Source organism: Copadichromis virginalis, linkage group LG18 (genome assembly GCF_057382275.1).
Source record: "Copadichromis virginalis isolate Kocher_CV1m ecotype Utaka linkage group LG18, C_Virginalis_male_GT1.1, whole genome shotgun sequence".
Taxonomy (NCBI): Eukaryota; Metazoa; Chordata; class Actinopteri; order Cichliformes; family Cichlidae; genus Copadichromis; species Copadichromis virginalis.
This window is the reverse complement of record NC_140635.1, coordinates 438,180-455,200: the sequence shown is the minus strand read 5'-3', so window position 1 is coordinate 455,200 and position 17,021 is coordinate 438,180. Positions and strand designations below refer to the sequence as shown.

The window sequence follows — 17,021 nt, the reverse complement described above, 5'->3', positions numbered from 1 at the left end:
TTAAAAAGGCTCGTGGTTTCAGTGAATTGATCAGTACATATACTTTATTGAGCAGATACATATACAGGAAGTTTAGGCAGCACGTGACCACACAAAGACTCAAACTAAAGTTTTCCATTTTTCTCTCCTTTCTTTGAACTAAACCTTTTTTCTCCACAATGTAAACTTTAATTTAAACCCAAGCTTTATTGACACTGATGTCTGATCAGCCTGATTGATTGAAACCGTCTGCCGCAGATGAGTCAACTGTGGGCGTGGCCTCAGACGGGTGTGGCCCTCCACTCTTTGCCCTCGGTCAGCGCTCTTGGCTGGTGGATGAACACGCTGTACCGGACGCCCTGATTGGCTGCCGCCCGCACAAAGCGGCTGTTTGCTGTCATGGTAACGGCCCTCAGCCAGTCTCCGGTGCCAAAGATCATGAGTGAACGGCGGTTGATCTTGGCACTGGGCGTGAGGTGCAGAGTGCGCTCCGACGGCTGGTCATCCACCACGTGGAGACGGGCCAGCAGCTTCTGAGCGCGCTCCTTCTCACCAGGCCCGCCAAGCGTGTTCAGAATGACCTGGAAGTCGTGGACGGCGGCACGGCAGGCAAACAATTCCTTGCCCTCCATAAAAGCGTCGAGCTGCGGAAGCACCTGCTGGCGGCATTCCTGGGCGGCTTGCTCTGTCAGCACATGCTCCCTGAAAGCGAAGTGGCACCGGCCGTGGCTGAGCGATGACACGTACGTGATGAGTGTCGTGATGTCCAGATTCACCCGCCGGCACTCTTCCACATGCACTTGTGCTGGGAACGCCAGGCTGGCCACCACTGTGCCGCGGTCAACCCGCGTGAGCTCTGACGTGTCCTCCTCCTCCTCCTCGTCCACCTCACCATCCTTGTCTTCCTCAGCTTGTTCCTCCTCCTCCTCCTGGTGCTGCTCTTCCTCCTCCTCAGTTGCCACAGCATTCACAGCCACGATGTCACCGCGGACGGACACGCCCATGTCCCGCAGGTGGTCAGCCATGGGGCTGGAGACGCCGTTGTAGAAGGCGAAGATGACGTGCGGGTGGCAGTAGTGTACAGGCTGCTGGCGGCTTGCCTGCAGGAAGTCCTCGGCCTGCCGTATGATGCTCTTGTCGCCATACTGGCCCCGCCCCTGCCAGATGTTGTGAAGAGCCTCCGCCTTCCTGCCCACTGCCTTCACCCAAGTGTGTCCCCCGTTGGCGACCACATCAACCACCAGGGTGCGGCGGTGCCCGGCAGAGTCCTGGTAGGTGAAGACGTGCAGCAGCGCTGTGATGTCATCCAGACTCTGTGCAGAGTCCACGATGGCTGTCAGGTGGGTGAGGTTGGTGCTGTGCAGGTGAGACTCCTTCACATGCACCTCTCCTGCCTCTACCCGCTGCAGGAAGCGCAGCTCGGCTCGCAGTTTCCCACACAGCTTCTGGTGACCCTCGACACCCAGACACAGCGTCTCCGCCCGCTGCAGCAGCTGCTGGGCAGAGCTAATCCTCTGTTGGAGCACAGCCTGCAGGGACATGGCATCTGCATCACACCTGAGGACACCTGAGGACAAAGAGCGTATCAGAGAGGTCACTTCCTGTTTGTAGCCAAGATAACGACTCCAAACGAATCATTCAAAGTGCATCTTCCCGATTCACCTGCACAGGTCAGGAAGATCACCTGCAGTGACAGGAAGTCAGGTAGCCAGTGACTAAACCCAGTCTAACCTGTTTTATGATGTCATCGTAAGTGTTTATTTCACTCTCTGTTTACACCCAAAACCTTTGTACGGCGCCCGTCTGACGAGACACCACCTGCTCCGCCTCGTTTCACCTAGCACTGATATCGCCATCCTTCTACGCTCACCGCCTGTCACGGTTGGGGACAGTGGGTTTAAAAGTAAAAATTTTTAGTTTGTTTTTGTGACATCGACTCATTGAATCTGTTTTAAATGTATTTTGATTCTCAGCTTAAAGCTCACAAAACTACTTCAACAACAGCAAACAGCAGGTACACGCATTCCACACAAAGACGTTCACAGACGGGCTGAAAGTCGACATCTGACAGATTCTGCAGGTTTCCTCACGCTGAGCTAAACTGACTGAACCAGCAGCCAAAGAAGATCCAAAGTACGCTTCAAACATCCTCATTCATCCCCTCGGAGTTTGGCTCTTACTTCCTGCACAGCTCTCTAGGGCTGTTCGATATAACGATATATATCGGATGATGATATAAAAACATCTCTCGTTTTACGCTATCGTTTGTTTCGTGGTGTCGCAAAATAAACTGTTTACAGTAATATTTTTTCATGGCTTTGATGTCACTGTAGAGGCTATATTAATTTCTTAAAGTTCTCTCTTTCTCTTATATATAACCACCCTACAGACAGACAAGCGCTTGTTTTTATGCGTTGTCGTTAGCAACAACAACGGTACAACCATCGCGTGTCCGCTTGTTTATTTTCCACATACACCTTTCACAATAAAGCTCAAGATCCTGTTGAGACTTTTCAAAATAAACTGAATCATGTGAAAGATGCAGAGTGTTTACAGATGAGAAGTAAAAAAGAGCCGCCAGGTGCTAAAAAAATAAACCTTAGACTCAAACGTTAGAGCAGGCTTTTCCCCGCAGCACGCCGTGTAATAAATACTCACAAAGAAAACGGCGGCTGTTACAACTTATGTCTAAAAATGTATCGTTTCATGCATCGGTTAAAACACTGGACTCTAGAAGCCCAGCTGGAAACACTTCACGCAAGTCGAGCTGCCCGAGATTCACAGAATATGTTACATTTTTGTGATTTATATCGTTATCGGACGACAGATGATTTATATCGGGATATGAGATTTTGGTCATATCGCACAGCCCTACAGCTCTCTCTCTCTCAGTGTGCTCACACACCAGTTTACCATCAAAGCTCTGCTATCATCATGAACCAGTCGCTGCTGTGTTCAGTGTGTCGGCCTCTGACTTCACAGCCCCATTTCTGCTCTACAGTACTGAACACACGTAAACCTCAATGACTGCTCAGCTGTGTCTGTAATCAAACCTCTGTAACTTTGCTTCCCTTCAGCAGCACCAGTTCATGTTCACATGGTGATTCATGGTTTTCTTCAGTTTTTGTTCTACTGCAGAATATTTTAAGGTCATCTGCTATAAAAAGCCAGGCCAGGAACATCTGCTTCATGTTTTATCCTCAGTTACTTTGACACAAAGCTGTGATGCTCACACCTCTGATGAAGTCTCACAGCTTTGTTTGTATACATGGATATAACTGATAAATGAATTATAATATTTCTGTCTGAGGCTAAATTGAATGAGGACCTTGTGAATCAGAACTGCAGATTGTAGAAACCAGCGATACGCAGACCTAGCTTTGGGGCACAGAGCTTGTACTGCTGCCATAATCCCAACTCTACCCTTTGAGTGGATTACACATGAAGTCTGATGACGTTGTCCTCTTATTCAAACACTACAATGAACGAAGCAGCTCTCCGACCACGTCACAATTGAGACACATCTGTCGACTTCAGCTAACCTGAACAAACATGAACCCTCTGCAGGGTCGCGCCTTCAGCATCACCCCATCAAAGGTCGGGCAGTTCTCCAAATTCTTCCTCACCTCGTGACTAACCCATCTATACTGTACTGTAAGCGTTACTCACAGAGCTCTTCCTAAAGGTCAGAGGTCAGGAAAGTTTGATGACGTCAGCTGTTGTACAGCTGCTGCATGCTGCTTACACAGGTGTTTATATCACACACGCTGCTGATCCGGTCTATTCACTACTGATAATTGATCGCTGTCCCGTGACCTTTGACCTGGACCGTGCGGCTTGTTCTTCTTGAAGCTACCCACGTGATCTGAATGCAGGCGATATTTCTGAGGTGCTCTGATTGGACAGCTTTGGGTTTTCCTTTACTTGACCCTTAAAGCTGAAGTTTGTACAGGTATGAACTCACCTGTACAAACTCGCATACCTTTGAACGTTAGCTATGATGCTAACATGACGTCAGCCCGGTATTAAACGTTGATCTGTGACGTAATTCATTTAAATATATATATTTTTTAAAAAGTCCAGAAGCTAAAAGGAAACTTTGACGTTACTTACGGCAGCAGTGACGTGTGCGCGGCAGAAATGTGCTATCTGCGAGGCTAATGCTAACGCTAACTGACAGCAGTTTTTTCCTCTGCGGCTCTGCTCAGCTGGCAGGAAGAGCCCGGCCGCTTCCGGCAGGATTTTCAGAACAAAGGCGGAGTTCAAACCTTAAATAGAAAATAAGAGCTCGTAATAAGAGAGGCTTGCACAGACCAGGTTCCGGTCACTGCTGCTGTTATGGATGTGATCCCAGGTGATTACCGGTGCTAGCGCTTGATGCAGTGTTTTGATTTTGTTGCCACTCGTACCTACAATGCAATGCGCGAAAGTCACGTGGTCTGTCAATCTCTATAAACGCTGTACTTTCCACAGCGCTTCCTGCTGCTTCATTTCTTTGTCAGTTGGTTACCTGGTTACCATGGAAATATGCATCCATCCATTCTGATTCGCGGCTGAAGCCTATCCCAGCTGTCTTAGGTAGAAACACCCTGGTCAGGTGTAGCTAGCAGAGAGGAAGACAAACATTCACACCTGTGGGCAGTTAGCCACTCAGACACGGGAACATGTTAACCACACACAGACAGACCGCGGCCTGACGGTGGAATTGAATAAGCATAACCTTATTGATCACTTCAGCATCTACAGGGCACTGATCTGTGAAAATGATCAATAAAATAATATTGTAATACAACATTATCAACTGAGTTTGATCAATATTTTAAAAACGTGTTAAAGAGCAGAACTCAAACTATTGACCACAGGTAAAGAGGAAAATAAATCAGACGTTTATTTCATGAGCTGATCAGTGCCGATGACAATCAATCAATACGAAACAAGGTTTTATTGTAAATATTTCAGTCAAAGAAAAACAAATAGGCAGCTAATAAATACTGTTTATTGATGAGTAAACACGTGATTGGCTGAAGAGAGATTAAGGCACATCAGACTGTGAGGTCACTTCCTGTTTCACACACACACACACGCACACACACACACACACACACACACACACACACACACACAGCAGAGGGTGGGGCCCAAAAGCAAAGGCGTGACCGGCTGATGATCACAAATCAGAATATCGATCAGTCGATTGATATCACACAGAATTTCTGATCAATGCTGTGAGCATGCTCAGTCTGGAAGAACGTCTAATCAATATTCTGATCAGTTATCTGTGTGTGTGTCGCCTCGTTGTCCAATCCTCTAAGTGCTGTGATTCTGTCCAATCAGGAGGCAGCGGAAGGTCACCTGACCAGAGGGGGTGGAGTCATAACCTTGCATCAGCTCTTGGCTTGTTTCCTCTTCTGAATGAGCTCAGCGAGGATCTTATACCGGATCATGCACTCCTCCTGTAATCGATACACACAATCCGTCAGTCACCATTGTCAAATTTTAGAAAAATACAAGTTTTTAAATTTTACTAATTTCAAATTATTTAAATCTGCCTGTCTAATATACAAAGTTATACATGGTCTGGTGCCTCCAACAATGAGTGATTTTATTAAACAAAAGTCTAGCAGTGTTGCTGGGTCTCGACTGACTCGAGCCACTGTTAGAGGTGATTGTGAACTGGCACTCAGGCGGACCACCTTTTCACAGATGCTCTGTCATATCAGGGAGTGAGCTTCTGGAATAGTCTTCCACTGTCAGTGAGGGAAAGTACAAGTCTACCCATTTTTAAGAGTCACTTAAAAGGGCGGCTGAGGGACACAAACATGTAATCATGTTTAATAATCATGTTTTATATTGGACGGGAAAAAGAGTTAGTGTATTACAAAAAGGGAAACAACTGTTAGTGCAATGGGTGAACGCAATATCACGACGGTCAGGGCATGTGCAATACTGGGGTTTGTGCAATATAATTGATGTGTTTCCGTTATTGTTATCTGTCCTCTGTGTCCACTCTCCTTGTCATTGTTTGTTCTAGTATAATGTGATCACTGTTTTTGTCCTTGTCACATGACCTGTAAATAGTGTCTCTGTATGTTTTTACTAACTTGTGTTTAACACCAACCTGCCAGAGGGTCTGCAGATGGAAATTAGCCCAAGGCTATAATCTGGCATATTTACATTTGTTAAAATGTTCATTAATATGTATTGCCCCTCTTTCTAAAAAAAATAAATAAATAAAAAAAATAAAAGTTATTGATCGCCTCTCAATCGCTTGTCGAAAGTTCGCCCGCCCCCACCTCACCTTGCTCTTTCCCGGGACCACCTTGGCAATGCGGTCCCAGCGCTCGGGCGTCCCGCGAGGGAACTGCTGCAGAGCGAGTTCCAGCAGTTTCTGCTGGTTCTGAGTCCACACGGTGGGCTCCGCCTGAGGCTCCGCGTCCTCCTCGTCCACCGTCGCCGGGTCAAAATCTCTCTGCCGACGACCTCTGACCTTCACCCCCCCCCCATCCGAACACTTCCTGTTCCTCCTGCGAACCGTCGGTGCCTCCACCTCCTCCTCTTGTTCCTCCTCACAAGCCTCGCCCTCCCTCTGAGTCATCATGCTGTCGTCCACATTATGTGACTTCACAGGAAGAGGAGGCGCCTTTAGCTGCGACAGCTTTACCAGACCTGAAACACGAGAGAATCGGAGTACGACTGATGAAACCGGACAGAACCGACAGTAGAACCAAAGAATAGAACGTGACTGTCCTATAAGGAACTTGGACACATATGGAGACGACTGACATTATCACTGGTGTCAAAAATGTAACAACATATTTTTACAGCGTCTTATTTGGTCATCTACAAACTTTGTTCACGGTAATCAGTAATCAAAGCTACGCCACAGAAACACGACCTGGAAAGTTTATCGACGTTGAACTGCAGCGACATTTTTGTCCAGAAGGCAAGCTGGAGGTGGGCGGAGTTACCTGAGGTGTGGCTCACGCTGTCTTTCATCTGTTTGACTTTAGCCGTCACCTGTAGAAGAAACAGACTCTGTTACAGGAAGCAGAGAAGGTCCAGGAGAGTATGTCCCTGTTAAATGACGCCTCTCTGTATTTAATTATTAGTGATTATTCATCTCTGGCTCTCTTCCACAGCACGTCTTCCTCCCCCCGCCCCTCCCTGAGCCTGGTTCTGCTGGAGGTTTCTTCCTGTTAAAAGGGAGTTTTTCCTTCCCACTGTTGCTCATAGTGCTCATGGGGGTCATATGATTGCTGGGTGTTTCTCTGTATGTATTATTGTAGGGTCTACCTTACAATATAAAGCGCCTTGAGGTGACTGTTGTGATTTATGTGTAAATAAAACTGAATTGAACTGAACTGATTGGAGAAGATGATGACAGGACAGCCTTCACAGCAGAGTGAAGACCAAACACACTTACATCGCTGACAGATCGACCCAGCTCATGAACAATCTTCTCCCAGCGGCCCGGAGTTCCACCTGGGAATTTTACCATCAACCTGCTAAGGAGACTCAGCTCGTCTTCAGTCCAATCGGCAGCCTGAGGACAGACAAAGAGCGTTCACAGAGGCTGGATCGCGTTTAACAGAACCAGAACAGGTCCTCTTTAACACCTGATGTGAGCAATCAATACGCGATCAATAACCTTCTTCTTGGGGGCTCTGCGGTCCTGCAGCCAGTCGTCCATCTGCTCCTCGATGTCCTCGATAGATGTGGCCGGGTCATAGCTCTGGGTGTGGTTCTGGTTCTCTGCCGATGGCTCGTAAATGGGAAACTCCACCTTCGGCTTCTTTACCTTCGGCCGCTTCTCTCCTAGGAGGACGGGTCAGCGATTACTGATTGATTACTGATCACTCTGAAGGCAAACTGGCAGCTTGAAAACTGATTATTGATCAGCTGTTCTTACGTGGAGCCACTTCCTGCTCAGCTTCAGCCTCTCTCTGCTCCTGCTTCATCTGCTGATAGTCCTCATAGTACTGCTTCACCTCCTGCAACAGAGAGACTGGGTCAGAACCAGGAGCACCAGAGCCGGGACCAGAAGGGATTTCCACTGCTACGTCATCAGGCTGTGGGACAGGAAGCTTTCATATTTCCATGGATACAGCTCTATCTTGCAGCTGTCACCTTTTCCCGCTCTGTGCCAAAGATCGCCACATTAACCAGCTCAAAGCGTACCGGTACCGAGGGTGTGTTCCCGTTACATCGGTTGTAACAGGAGTTACAGGCTGTGTAAGTCCCGGCGTGTGTGGCATCCACAGGAACCTCTGAATCTCAGCTACAAGCTCGTATGAACTGTTTCTACGAACACCAAACAGCGAAAACAACAAACAGTTAACGGTCACATCATTTCATGAAATGTCCATAAACAAGCAGAACAGAGCCTCGATAGCACGAGCTACCCGAGCGAACAGTACATTTTCTGAAAGCAGAGATTTCACAAATTCCTAAACTGCGAGTTTCGTCACGCTCCAACGAAGATTTACCGAACCAGCCGCAGAAGCAGACCGCTCATGAAGTCAGACTTTTCCTGTTGCTTTCACAGAATAAACATCCAGCTTGTTTCCTTAATAACTCAATCTCCCACAATGCCTCAGAGCCGTTTCCTGTTAAAAAAAAATCCAGTTTTCTGCCCAGTTACAGACATTTGATTGGACGAGGATCTTAAATTTAGTAACACGTGTACTTTTCGTGTTGCAACTTCTGATTGATGGAACTGACGTAAACACGACAACGATACCGTGATTCTATTGGCTCAACGATTAAAAAGAGGTGTCAATCATGCAAACCGGCCAATAGAAGCCAGAGTTACAGCCGCTCAGACTTTAAATGGAAAAGGTGTACCTGAGAGTGGAGGCGACTCTTGACAAACACTCAAACCAAACATTTTTAGGTGTGTAAATAAACTTCCATCATTCCTGCTTTCATCTCTAAATGTAACTGACAGATGTGCCAAACGCTTGGTTATCATCAACAGTAATCTCTCACTGCTTCACAGCACAAATCTTTGCACAGATGATGAATATATTTCCTGTCGACTGAAGCATATTTTCAAAGAGGCTCTATGCAATAAAATGCAAAAATCAATGAGGCGACCTACTTTCCTGTGTCCCAGCCTCTTTGACACCGTAACATCTGCTGTGATATTTACAGCTTTGTAACTGCAGAGAAACACTCCACTGATTTCAGCAGGAAGCCCAGGAGGGCCCTCGGGGCTCAGCTGGTTCTGTGCTGACGGTCGTCATCTCTGACGGGGTTTCATCGACCAATCGTATCACTGGAAAATAGTGTCATCATTCCTGGAAGATCCCACTGTGGTTAGAGCATTAGGGTGTGAAGCATCTGACACGATCCTGCTACAGTTTAATTGTTCTGGTCCTAAAACACCGGCTGAGCTGGGGTCAGATCTGCTCTGAATCCAGAGCGTTAAACTTTAAAGAATCCCTCAGATCACAAATGTGACCCTGATCAGTGTGGGCACATCTCACAGCTGTGGATTCAAACAGGCCAAACTTTATTGTTATAGTGGAGCTTTTCCTTCCTCAGCGCTGCTCAGTCTGCAGTCGCTCTAATTACATCTAGCTTTGTGATTGGCCCAGACTGCTGCCATACCCGCGCCCCCTCACGTCCTGATAGGCAGAGGCCTTGTGGCTATGGCTTACTGAGGAGACCAGCCCACTCTTACCTGCACGGCCTGGGGGAGGTTCTTAATGGACAGGTAGATCCAGATGCTGAGCTTCAGAGGGAGGATGTCCTGCCAATGAGGTCGCTCCTGGTCTCTGAAACACACACACACACACACACACACACATCAGACACACACACACAAAGGAACTCCACAGGTGATGATGTCACACCGTACCTGTCAGCCCGCTCCTGACTGACACACCTGAGCTCCTCTGCAGGTTTGGAGTTCAGCTTCTTCTTCTTCTCCTTCTTCTTCTTACTTAGCAGCTCATCCTGCAGACAGAAGACCGGCCCTCATTGGCTATTTCTATCTGCTCCTTTCGGATTGGCTGCAGCAGATATACCATGACCTCGCTCTGATTGGCCAACTCACCAGCTGTTTCTCCAGGTAGATGGACCAAATGACGGCGTAGTGCCCCACGGTGAGGATGACGAAAAGGAGGAAGCCCAGCTCGACGTTGCTCATCTTCCTCACCCGTCTGTAGTAAAACACCGGCTGCCTCCAATCAGGGAGCCCGTTCAGCAGGATGTCATCATACCTGAGGAGTCACACACCTGTCAGAACGCCAAGCTCTGATTGGCTCTCACTGACTGACGTAAACAGATGTAAACACTCACTTGCGGCGCCTCTCCTCATCCTTCAGGACTTCATAGATGGCCACCAGCTGCAAAGACACACACGCTAACAGTCATCAGGTCTCACGAGTGTCGTTTGTGCTGCTGTTGTGTTTAAGGTTGTTGTTGTTTGTCGTTGTTCCCACCTGTCTGAACTGTGTCTCTGCGTTTTCGTCCTTGTTCTTGTCGGGGTGCAGAATCAGGGACAGACGGCGGTACGCCTTCTTTATCTCTGCTCCCGACGCCTCCTGAAGAGAGACAGAGGTCAGAGGTCAGCGTTGGACACCTGAGACCAGGTGATGTTTGCTCTGACAGCAGTGAATGAAGGCCCGTGTGATGGTGTAGAACACGACGCTGATCTGCTGCTGAGTCTCTGTCACGGGGCTGAGGAAACACAGCGGCGGCACTCGGAGCCTGTGGCAGAGAGCCCGGGTTAACGGAGACGGCGGACAACCACCGTGGCCACAGACATCATCTCTGATGGCATTTGAGATAACTAAGAGAAAACCTGCACATGATGAACTTCCTGTGACTCGTCTTTATTTGAACATTTACTTTCTCGCAGCTGATTCCCACCAGGGTTCCTGTGATGTCACAGATGTTGAGCACCTGCATTAGAATCAGTCAAAGCTAGATAAAGGCACCTGCTGACCAATCAGAGAAGGCCTCTTCAGCTCGTTTATTAAAAGAAGAAGAAGAGTCATTGTGGTTTTTTTTCATCGCCCTTAAAAACACCAACTTCCTCTGAGCAGCTCAACGCCGCCTGATGTCAGAGTCCGCCGCCGTCTGCATCACAGAGCAACCTGCTGCTGTGCGAACTGCACATGCTCAGAAACACAGCATTACATTAATAAGCAACCAATAACGGACCAATAACAGCCTCCCCACCCACCTGGCTCCACCTGCTGCAGGTTCTATTGATCAGGTTAAAAAACACATGATCAGGTAACATCTGGTCTGATTATCGATCACCTTCTCTAACGGATCTATCAGCTGTGATCGTCGCAATAATCTTTCATTATGACAAGAGTTAACCAGACCCGGCTCGGCACGGACCTGCTCCACGTTCAGGAACTGGTAGAAGGTCTGCGGGATCTCCTCCACCAGGTCCAGCAGCTCCAGGTCCTCGTCCCATGCGCTAAGAGGGGGGACCGCGGAGACCAGCAGGGCCAAGCAGACCAGCAGGAGCCCCATCCCCGAGGACCCGCTCCTGGATCCGGCTACAGAGACCATAGAGACCCGGGCACCCGATCGCTTCGACAGCCACCTCACACGGTCCGGAACATCCGGCTCTTCTTCTTCGTCTGTGGCGTTCATGGCTGCGAGGAGCAGCGCCCCCGCGCGGGCCCGCTGCAGCTCCGCGCGCCTCTTCAATCACGTGATTATGCTCCGCCCCGTTGGAGTACTGACGTCATTTCGTTTTACCCTGTTGGAGCTTCCTCTTGTTAGCAGAGCTGCTCTGTGCAGCGTTATGGCATAATAATTTTAAGGGAGAATAAAAAGTCGACACACATATCTCATTCCTGACGGAGGACTCTCCCACTACACCTCTCCAGTGCATTCACAGAGTCGTTGCATGGCAAGACATGGATAGGAAGTGGGCGGAGCCTTTTACCGTCATTTTATTACGACGCAAAGTACAAACACCTGTGGACACACAATCCAACACCCCCACTTGTACACAGGTTGGGGAAAAACAATCCTCCGGAAAAAACATCTTACATTCCAAACACAAATCCAGAGAATTTTTCTAACTTAGACTTTGAAACTGGTTTCGTCATCATATCTGCTACCATTGACTCAGTTGGACAGTAATCAATGAGCACTTTCCTTTCATGTACAGCTGACCTTATAAAATGATATTTCACATCAATGTGTTTACATCTTTGTCTGTTCACTGGATCTTTTGACAAAGCGATTGTTCCCTGATTGTCCTCCAATATCATAGGTATTTCATACTCAAACTCATCAAGATCTTGAATCAAATAAGTCAAATACATACACTCCTGAATTGTTGCTGCTAATGCCATGTATTCGGCTTCACATGTTGATAGTGCTGTAGTTGTCTGCTTTTTGGTTTTCCATGATATCAAAGGACCATTTTCATTTAGGCTTACACAATAACCTGTCATACTGCGTCTATCAGAAACATCGGATGCCCAATCTGCATCACTGTATGCTTGTAGACCTAGTTTTCCACTTGAACATTTCCTAAAACACAGTTCTTTTCCTCGACTACCTTTTAGATACCTCAGAACATGTTTCACTGCTGTCCAATCATCAACAGTTGGCGCATTGAAATGTTGTGACAGTTTGCTGACAACATAGCTTAAATCAGGTCGCGTACAATAGCTCAGATAAATAAGACATCCTACCGCTTCACGATATCTCCTCACATCTGGTAATGTCTCGAATTTATCAGAATGAGTCCATTTCTGTTCACAGGGTGTTAACCTTGGCTTACAGTTTTGCATGTTAAATCTCTTTAAAATGTTCTCAATATATATTTTCTGTGACATTCTGACACATTCTTTTTCTTGAATAAAATCTATTCCTAGAAAATGGTTAAGTTTCCCCAGATCTTTCATTTGGAATTTAGAAGAGAGCATTTCTTTCACGCCTGAAAGCACATTTTCATTGTTAGCTGCAATGAGTAAATCATCCACCCACACTATGATGATTACTTTTTCACTTTCAGTTTCTTTTGAATACACACAATGATCAGCAATATTTTGTCTAAATCCACAACTGCTTAAATAGTCATGTAAGGTTTGGTTCCAGTTACGACCCGATTGCTTCAGCCCATAAAGTGATTTCTTTAGTCTGTACACCAGTTTATTAGTCTCACTTGATTCTGTCTCAAAACCTTCTGGTTGTTGTATATATATTTCTTCATTTATTGGTGCGTGTAGATAGGCGGTTTTTACATCCATCTGGTGAACCAACATATCATCCTGAACCACTTTCTGCATCAAAACTCTCACACTCGATAAGTTAGCAGTCGGTGAAAAAGTCTCCTCATAATCAACTCCTTTTGTTTGACTAAAACCTTTAGCCACAAATCGAGCTTTATATCTGTCTGATCCGTCTGAGTTCTTTTTAACGGCATAAACCCATTTACCCCCCACTGCTTTCTTACCCTCTGGTAAAGTGGTTAAAGTAAATGTGTCATTCTCCTTAAGGGATTGGATTTCTTCATTCATCGCTCTTTCCCATTCTTTTGACTCACTTGACACAATAGCTTCGCTAAATGATGTGGGTATTTCACACAACAATCTGTAGCAATAATCGACACTGGTTTGCATCTGTTCATTTTCACACTCTTTCACATCCGTGATATAATCACTCAAATAATCAGGTCTCTTTCTGATTCTGGATGGATAACGTGTAGCTCCAGCATCTACTTTATCATCAGTTTTAACCTCGGACTCAGTTTGACTGCTTTCACTACCATCTGGAATATCCTCATCCTTCGTCTGTTTGGGTTCACCATCTTTTCTGGATTCATAAACCTCATCTTCATACATCTGATCACTCTGTGTTTGTTGATCCATTGTCGCGGGATTTAGTATTTTTATCAATCTGTGCTTTTCAACTTTCCCGGTTTTTGGGAAATAGATCAAATATGCTGGACTGTTTTTGTCATATCCCAAGAAAACACCTTTGTCGCATCTTGGATCCAGTTTTCCCCTATTTTGTTTATAAGCATAGCACAATGATCCGAATTTTTTCATTCTAGAAAGATCAGGTCTTTTTCCAGTTAACATCTTATACGCTGTCTGACCTGTGCGTTTGTTAAAACATCGGTTCCGAATCACTCCCGCGGTTTGTACTGCATATGGCCATAAAGACTTTGGCAATTCGCTCTCAACTAACATGCATCTCGCCATGTCAAAAAGTGTACGCCAGTTCCTCTCTGCTGTTCCGTTTTGATGAGGCGAATATGGCGCCGAAGTTTCCTGCCTAATGCCGTGTCTACTTAATAAATCTCTGAACTGTCTGCTTGTAAATTCAGTTCCATTATCAGAACGAATGCACTTGATTTTCCCATATGACGCCACCTCTGCAATAAATCTTTCAGTTGCTTGAGTTGTATCACTTTTGTGTTTCAGATTATATACAAATGTTGCACCTGAATAATCATCAACAAACGACAGAACATACTTAAACCCTTCTTTAGAGTTTGGCGTAATCGGACCAGCTAAATCCGTATGTACCAACTCTAATGCTGCCCTGGCCTTTTCATCTGGTTCTCGGTTCCTAGTTTGAGTAAACTTCCCTTGTATACAGGCTTCACATTGCATGTTTTTGTTGATTTTACCCTTAATTTCCATTCCATCAACGACATTTTGCAGATTTTGAACATCCTCATAATTACAGTGTCCTAGAATTTCATGCCACGTTTGCATATCAAAACATCCATTACATTTCTCTTCAAACTCTTGCACAGTGTTTATAAAGAACAGTCTCTCGTGTTCATATATAGGGAATTTTGTTCCATCAACATGTTTAAGAAAACTGTCCCCGTGTTTGAAAACCACAGTGGCTCCGTTACTAGTAGCTGCTTTTACTGACAAAATGTCCTGTGGAAACGATGGAATGTAGAGTGCTTGTTTCAATGTTACCTTGTGACTGCGTCCTTTACTGTCAATCATACTTCTCTCAGCATCTCCTCGCCGCTTTGCAGCTCCTCTGCTCCGCCTTCCGTCAGCCAACTCTACACAATGAGCCTCGGGTCGAAATGTGTCATCAAAAGTCTTAAAACTCTCGATCTTCGTAAAGATATGTGACGTCGCTCCCGTATCCACCAGTAGCTGGTTATTCAGCATCTCTTGGCCGCCGTCCGGGACCCTCTGGGGTTCGGAGCCCGTCCTGAACGCGTAGTCCTTCTCCACAACCCCTCTCGCTTCATCCCGTCTTAGCTTCCTTCTACAGGTCGCATCTTTGTGTGTACTACTCCGGCAAAAACTGCACCATACTCTGGATCGGCACGTTCTTGCAGTATGTCCCTTTAGTCCACATTTAAAACACACAATCTCATTATTCTTTGATCTTCGGTCATCTGCTCGCCATGAAGTAGAATCCTGGTCTAATTGCACTTTTGTCCTCATTACGTTGTCATCAGTTACAGCCGCACGCATTCTCTCGGTTTCTTCATAACTTCTGAGTTTTACTTTAAACTCTGAGAATGTGATTTTTGCTTCGCTCTGTGTAACGTGCACAATCAGGGGTTTAAACCTCTCTGGTAGACCTCTCATTATCATTGCGATCAGAAGTCCATCAGTTAATGACTCACCCGCATTTTTTAACGCTGTGATAATTGCTTCTGCTCGGATAATATAGTCCGTCACACTTTCATTCTTTTCATTTGTGAGAGAAGTAAGTTCGGTGTACAGACTTATGATCCTTGGCTTGCCCACTCCTGCATAATGACCTCTCAAAATTTTTAGGGCTTTCCGTCCGTCATCAACTGCATCTCTCATAACTAACGATAAACTTTTGTCATCCAGAAATTGTATCAACTCTGCATATGCTTCTGCATTTTTGTCATCATCTTCACCATCGGCTTCTTCATCACCCTCAGCCTTTAAGATGACATCTTTCAAACCTTGTAGTCTGAGATGACCAAGGAACTTCGTTTCCCATATCTCATATTTCCTTTCATCTCCATCAAACTGCAAACGGGAATATCGACTGCCCGACTCTGCCGTGTGTCTGCTCATGATGCACAAAAACGCTTACTCACTCAATCGTGCCAAACTTTTAACACCTGCCGGTAACTTGCAGTTTCAGGAAACGCTGCCCTTCCTTTGGCAGTTACAGGATCTCTAGGATCTCTTTACTGCTGCTCTGGGCCCATAACCTGTTAGCAGAGCTGCTCTGGGCAGCGTTATGGCATAATAATTTTAAGGGAGAATAAAAAGTCGACACACATATCTCATTCCTGACGGAGGACTCTACCACTACACTTCTCCAGTCCATTCACAGAGTCGTTGCATGGTAAGACATGGATAGGAAGTGGGCGGAGCCTTTTACCGTCATTTTATTACGACGCAAAGTACAAACACCTGTGGACACACAATCCAACACCTCTAAACCCATGAGAGCGATATAGAAACATTTAGCTTTACTCCGGTCTCGTGGAAACAAGTCGCTCGTTTCTGACGGCGTCTGATCAAAACGACTGACTGAGAGACTCGCTCATCTGAAGTTCTCAGACTTTCAGCACAGAAACAGAAATCTACAATTTGTTCCTCACAACAAGAAAACTTTGAAAACCATTCATATTTGTAATATTTTTAATGTCTTTATTTAACTATTTGGCGTCACTGTATCTCTCACTGTTTTTCCCCTTTAATCGGTATTTCTTCCTATGTGTTTAATTATACACACCCATCTTTGTCTGTATGATAATTTTACACTACAGTTGTATGATGCTGGTGGTCGTTAAAAGTTTCTGTTGAAATAAAGTTGGAGGTAAAAAAAAGATGCATTATATCTGTAATACTTGGTTTGTTCCAGCAGCGACTCACAGTCACTCATTTCAGTTTCAGTGGACAGCAAACACTCTTTCCATTTAACATACCAGATGTTTTTTGTATGGTGGAAAGCATCTCTGTGCCCCGCCCACTAAGCTTGTCACACGTGAGCACACGTGAAGAACCATCAGTGGTTCAGTCTGGACTCATCAGAATCTTAAAAAAAAATAAATCAAAGCGAGTCACAAACTAAAAACATTT

The 17,021-nt window shown here is 45.9% G+C and overlaps 2 protein-coding genes across 5 annotated transcripts; both read right to left on the bottom strand.

Moving 5' to 3' along the window:
* Positions 1-26: 26 nt before the first annotated feature.
* Positions 27-4,340, bottom strand: lg18h7orf25 (linkage group 18 C7orf25 homolog). 3 transcript variants are annotated; one of them, XM_085439671.1, is made up of 2 exons: positions 4,294-4,340; positions 27-1,546 (listed from the first exon to the last, which is right to left on the bottom strand). In XM_085439671.1, exon 2 carries the CDS (start codon positions 1,518-1,520, stop codon positions 261-263), a length of 1,260 nt encoding a protein of 419 aa, XP_085295797.1. In that variant the 5' UTR covers positions 1,521-1,546; positions 4,294-4,340; the 3' UTR covers positions 27-260. The 3 variants fall into 3 exon arrangements, with proteins under 3 accessions (XP_085295797.1, XP_085295796.1, XP_085295795.1); XM_085439670.1 differs by lacking the exon at positions 4,294-4,340 and adding an exon at positions 4,093-4,230 and having other exon boundaries at positions 27-1,536; XM_085439669.1 differs by lacking the exon at positions 4,294-4,340 and adding an exon at positions 4,093-4,229.
* A 502-nt stretch (positions 4,341-4,842) lies between these two features.
* dnajc1 (DnaJ (Hsp40) homolog, subfamily C, member 1) lies at positions 4,843-11,613 on the bottom strand. Of its 2 annotated transcripts, none has more exons than XM_085439667.1 (12): positions 11,338-11,613; positions 10,428-10,529; positions 10,285-10,331; positions 10,040-10,205; positions 9,842-9,939; positions 9,665-9,758; positions 7,889-7,970; positions 7,628-7,794; positions 7,403-7,522; positions 6,948-6,996; positions 6,278-6,645; positions 4,843-5,432 (listed from the first exon to the last, which is right to left on the bottom strand). In XM_085439667.1, exons 1-12 carry the CDS (start codon positions 11,596-11,598, stop codon positions 5,364-5,366), a joined length of 1,623 nt encoding a protein of 540 aa, XP_085295793.1. In that variant the 5' UTR covers positions 11,599-11,613; the 3' UTR covers positions 4,843-5,363. The 2 variants fall into 2 exon arrangements, with proteins under 2 accessions (XP_085295793.1, XP_085295794.1); XM_085439668.1 differs by having other exon boundaries at positions 9,869-9,939.
* Positions 11,614-17,021: the final 5,408 nt, after the last annotated feature.